General features: G+C 50.0%; 1 protein-coding gene across 1 annotated transcript in view; it reads right to left on the reverse strand.

The window, feature by feature from the left end:
- VPS33B (VPS33B late endosome and lysosome associated) overlaps positions 1-3,160 on the reverse strand; it is a 27,338-nt gene extending 24,178 nt beyond the window's left edge. The window contains exon 1 of the mRNA XM_007945156.2: positions 3,065-3,160. Coding sequence (XP_007943347.1) covers positions 3,065-3,160 — 96 coding nt within the window. The remainder of the gene's footprint in view (positions 1-3,064) is intronic.
- Between the last annotated feature and the right edge of the window lie 424 nt (positions 3,161-3,584).

The raw sequence follows: 3,584 nt of genomic DNA on the forward strand, positions 1-3,584 counted from the left end.
AAAAAAAAAAAAAGAATAGGGGTCCCAGTATGCACACCTTCCGTAAGCCTTGGGGCAGATGGCAATCATAGGGGACAATCAGGAGTCCCCACCTGCCCCACCCTGTCAGTATCTCATCACTGAAGACACACCTTAGAGCCCACCACCAGAAGGCCCTGCTTCACTTCCATGATTATCAACATAACAGTTATGCCCCAACAGTCCTGAGGTGCTATCCCAGCCATAGCCAGTGGAGCTTTCAGACCTGGATCTCCAAGATATCCAGGAAGTCAAGATCAGCAATACTTCCTGGCCCAACTCTCAGTCAGAGCACAAGAAGGCACCACCTTGTCTCCAGCCAGATGTTCTTAAGGTGGGGGTGGGTCAGGACACAAGAGTGCTGAAGAGTCTGCTGAATGTCCTTCCCAAGTGTGGGACAGCTTTATGCTAGAGTCCGGTTTGGAGTTGCCTGCAAGGCAACACAGAAGGGACACCTGGCACATGATGCTCCTGCCATAGGAGCCCTGGGGACTGGTAGCAGCCCAGAACAGGCTGAGCTATACAGTAACTGTGGCCTAGGCATGGGCTAGGCAGTGGAAGGGCAGTGCTTGGTAAGGGAAGCAAAACCACTATGAGACCTGTGGCGAGAGATTCAAGTACAACTCACTGCTGCTGAAGTGAATGAATCAACATAGCCAAGAAGCCCTATGCCTGCCACCAATGCAGCAAGCTCTTCCACAGCTACCCAGGCCTCATGCAGCACCACAGCATCCATATGGGTGAAAAGCCATGCAAGTGTGGCCACTGCACAAGGCCTTCAGCCACAGCCTGTACTTCATGAAGCAACTGTGCATCCACAACAGCGGGTAGCCCTACAAGTACACCAAGTGCCACCAGGCCTTCAACTAGCGCACCAACCTGGTGGGCCACCAGGAGCTGTACATGAGTGAGAAGCTGTACATCTGCAGCCAGTGTGACAAGGCCCTCACCTGGAGCTCCCTGCTCATCAAACACCAGACCATCCCCACAGGTAAGAAGCCCTACAAATGCCACAAGTGTTGCACGCTTTCTGAGGCCCCTTCCACTTTCACCTGCAGTGCATGAGGTAAGGTCTTTGGCCAGAACTCACAAATCATCCAGCTAGAGGATCCACTATGAAGAAGTAGTGGGGGTAGTAGGGCAGGTCTGGCAAGCAACACCAACCTATGTTAAGGCAACAGAGGGAAAGGCTCCTGCCTACACACCCTCCCACGTGGCCATTCAGCTCTGCATGCCAGTGTCCCAATAAGTCCTTCCTGGTTGCTGATGGGGGGAAAAAAGAAATCTTATGGGATCATAGATGTTTATGTGGCCAGACTCTGTCCTATCAGACATTATGAGGCACATACCTGTACTGTTAATCCATTATAATTATAGTTGTTGTTGTTGTTGTTGTGTGCTGTCGAGTCGGACCCGACTCATAGCGATCCCCCCTTGGGTTTCTGAGGCAGTATCACTACGGAAGTAGATCACCCCATCTTCCTTCCAAGGAGTGGCTGGTGGGTTTGAACCACCAGCCTTCTGATTAGCAGTCAAGTGCCTTAGGCACTACGCTACCAGAGCTCCCATAATTATAGTAGCAGCATTATTTTTCTACTACCCCAGATTAAAAATCTGACTCAGCTTTGCTTCCTCCTCAGTTTTTAAGCCAATCAATAAGTCTGGGCCTTCTTTTACCATGTCTTAAAAATCCATCACTTCTTTTCCATTCTTATTGCTATCAATTTTATGTGGGCTTTTGTTACTTCAAGGAGCTCTGGTGGTGCAGTGGTTAAGGCATTTGGCTGCTATCCAAAGAGTTGGTGGTTTGAACAAACCAGCCGCTCCATGGAAGATGAGGCAACCTGCTTCCATAAATATTCACAACCTTGGATACCCAACGGGGGTCACTATGAGTCAGAAACAACTCATGGCAGTGAGTTTGGTTTGGTTTGTTACTTCAGCCCATTTACCCATATTGCTATTAGAATCATCTTAAAGTAGTACTTCAGCCACAACTGAAAAAGAATCTTCTGTGGCTGCCTAATGCCTACTGTGTAACTTCTGATCACTTTCTTCCCCCTGTACATGCCCTGTTCTTGCCTGGTTCCTTAACTTTGCTCCTACCAATCCACCTGCCTAGAACAAGCTTCTACATCTCCAAGGAAAATATGCTTATTCTTCACACTCCAGCTTATTAAAACCCCTGATCACCCCACCTAGAAATGAATGCTTATTCTGAACTCTTCAGGCATCCTGGCCATCACTCATTTACCACATGACACCTGTATGTGCTAACTGGCGTTTATATGGCTCCTACTGGACTATAGAGGAGCTCTGGTAGCATAGTGCCTAAGGCATCTGACTGCTAACCAGAAGGCTGGCGGTTCAAACCCACTAGCCTCTCCTCAGAAAGAAGGTTGGGCAATCTACTTCCGTAGTGATACTGCCTGGGAAATCCAAGGAGGGGTCGCTATGAGTCAGATAGATACAACTCTACGGCAGTGGGTACTAGACTGTAGGATTCCTAATGGCAAAGAGGAAGTCTTAACCATCTCTCCATCCCCAATGAATGGCACAGTGCCAGGCATTCCTCTCATGGTGTTTCCCTTGGCCTATATGAGAAAAGCTATTTCCAGTGACTTTTCACCAGATCTCAAGAACCTCTTACTGCCCTCTGGGTTTCTACTTGAGTGCTCCATTTCAGACCTGCAGCAGAAGCTCCAACGGCAACACCAAGGGCCAAGAACAAGGGGACTCAGCAAAGAAGAAACATGCATACAGACCACCAAAAAACTAAATCCACTGTCGTCCAGATGATTCTGACTGACAGAGACCCTACAGGACAGAGTAGAACTGCCCTATAGGGTTCCCAAAGCTGTAAATCTTTACAGAAGCAGACTGCCACATCTTTTTTAGAGCAGCTGTAGGTTCGAACTGACAACTTTTCGGTTACCAGCCGAGCGCTTAACCAATGTGCCACTATGGCTCCCAGATCTTGGCAACACTCATCCAGTGAGTGTTAAATTGTTGATCAGTAAAGGGCCCAGGCGTGGCAGGCACTGACCTGCTCCAGCAAATAGATAAGCTGGTCTCGTGCTAGTCTCTTGAGCATGGAGAAGTCAGGCAGCTCAGGGGCATCCAGACGATGGGGAAAAGCCATGGCAGCGGTCACCTGGGCTGCGGAATGGAAAAAGGGGGACGCCCTCTTCTCTGAGAGGGCCGGCAGCCGGCCAGGGTAAACGCAGAGACAACCCTTCAGGTCCAGGCACCGAGAATCCTCGGACAGGTCCTCGCTCCTCAGCCACAAACGAGAAATGAATGGTCACCTCCCAGCCAGAAAGCCGCAGCCTCGGGGAACCCTCGTCTCAGATCTGTAGCCACAGTGCCCGGACCTGTCCTTTCTTGGCCCACCCTGCCCGCCAGAAGGATTCCGGTCCACACCTGCATAGATTTATCGCATGAGGGGAGAAGAACCCCGCCTTCTATCAGGGTGGGAAAAGACTTCCGAGAACTGACGGAAGTCCCGTTCATTCGTCTATCTCATAGCGGACCCGGAAGAAGGACGGCGTCTTAGAAGGGACAAT

Source organism: Orycteropus afer, unplaced genomic scaffold, assembly GCF_000298275.1.
Source record: "Orycteropus afer afer isolate SDZICR_OR568_19922 unplaced genomic scaffold, OryAfe1.0 scaffold00132, whole genome shotgun sequence".
Taxonomy (NCBI): Eukaryota; Metazoa; Chordata; class Mammalia; order Tubulidentata; family Orycteropodidae; genus Orycteropus; species Orycteropus afer.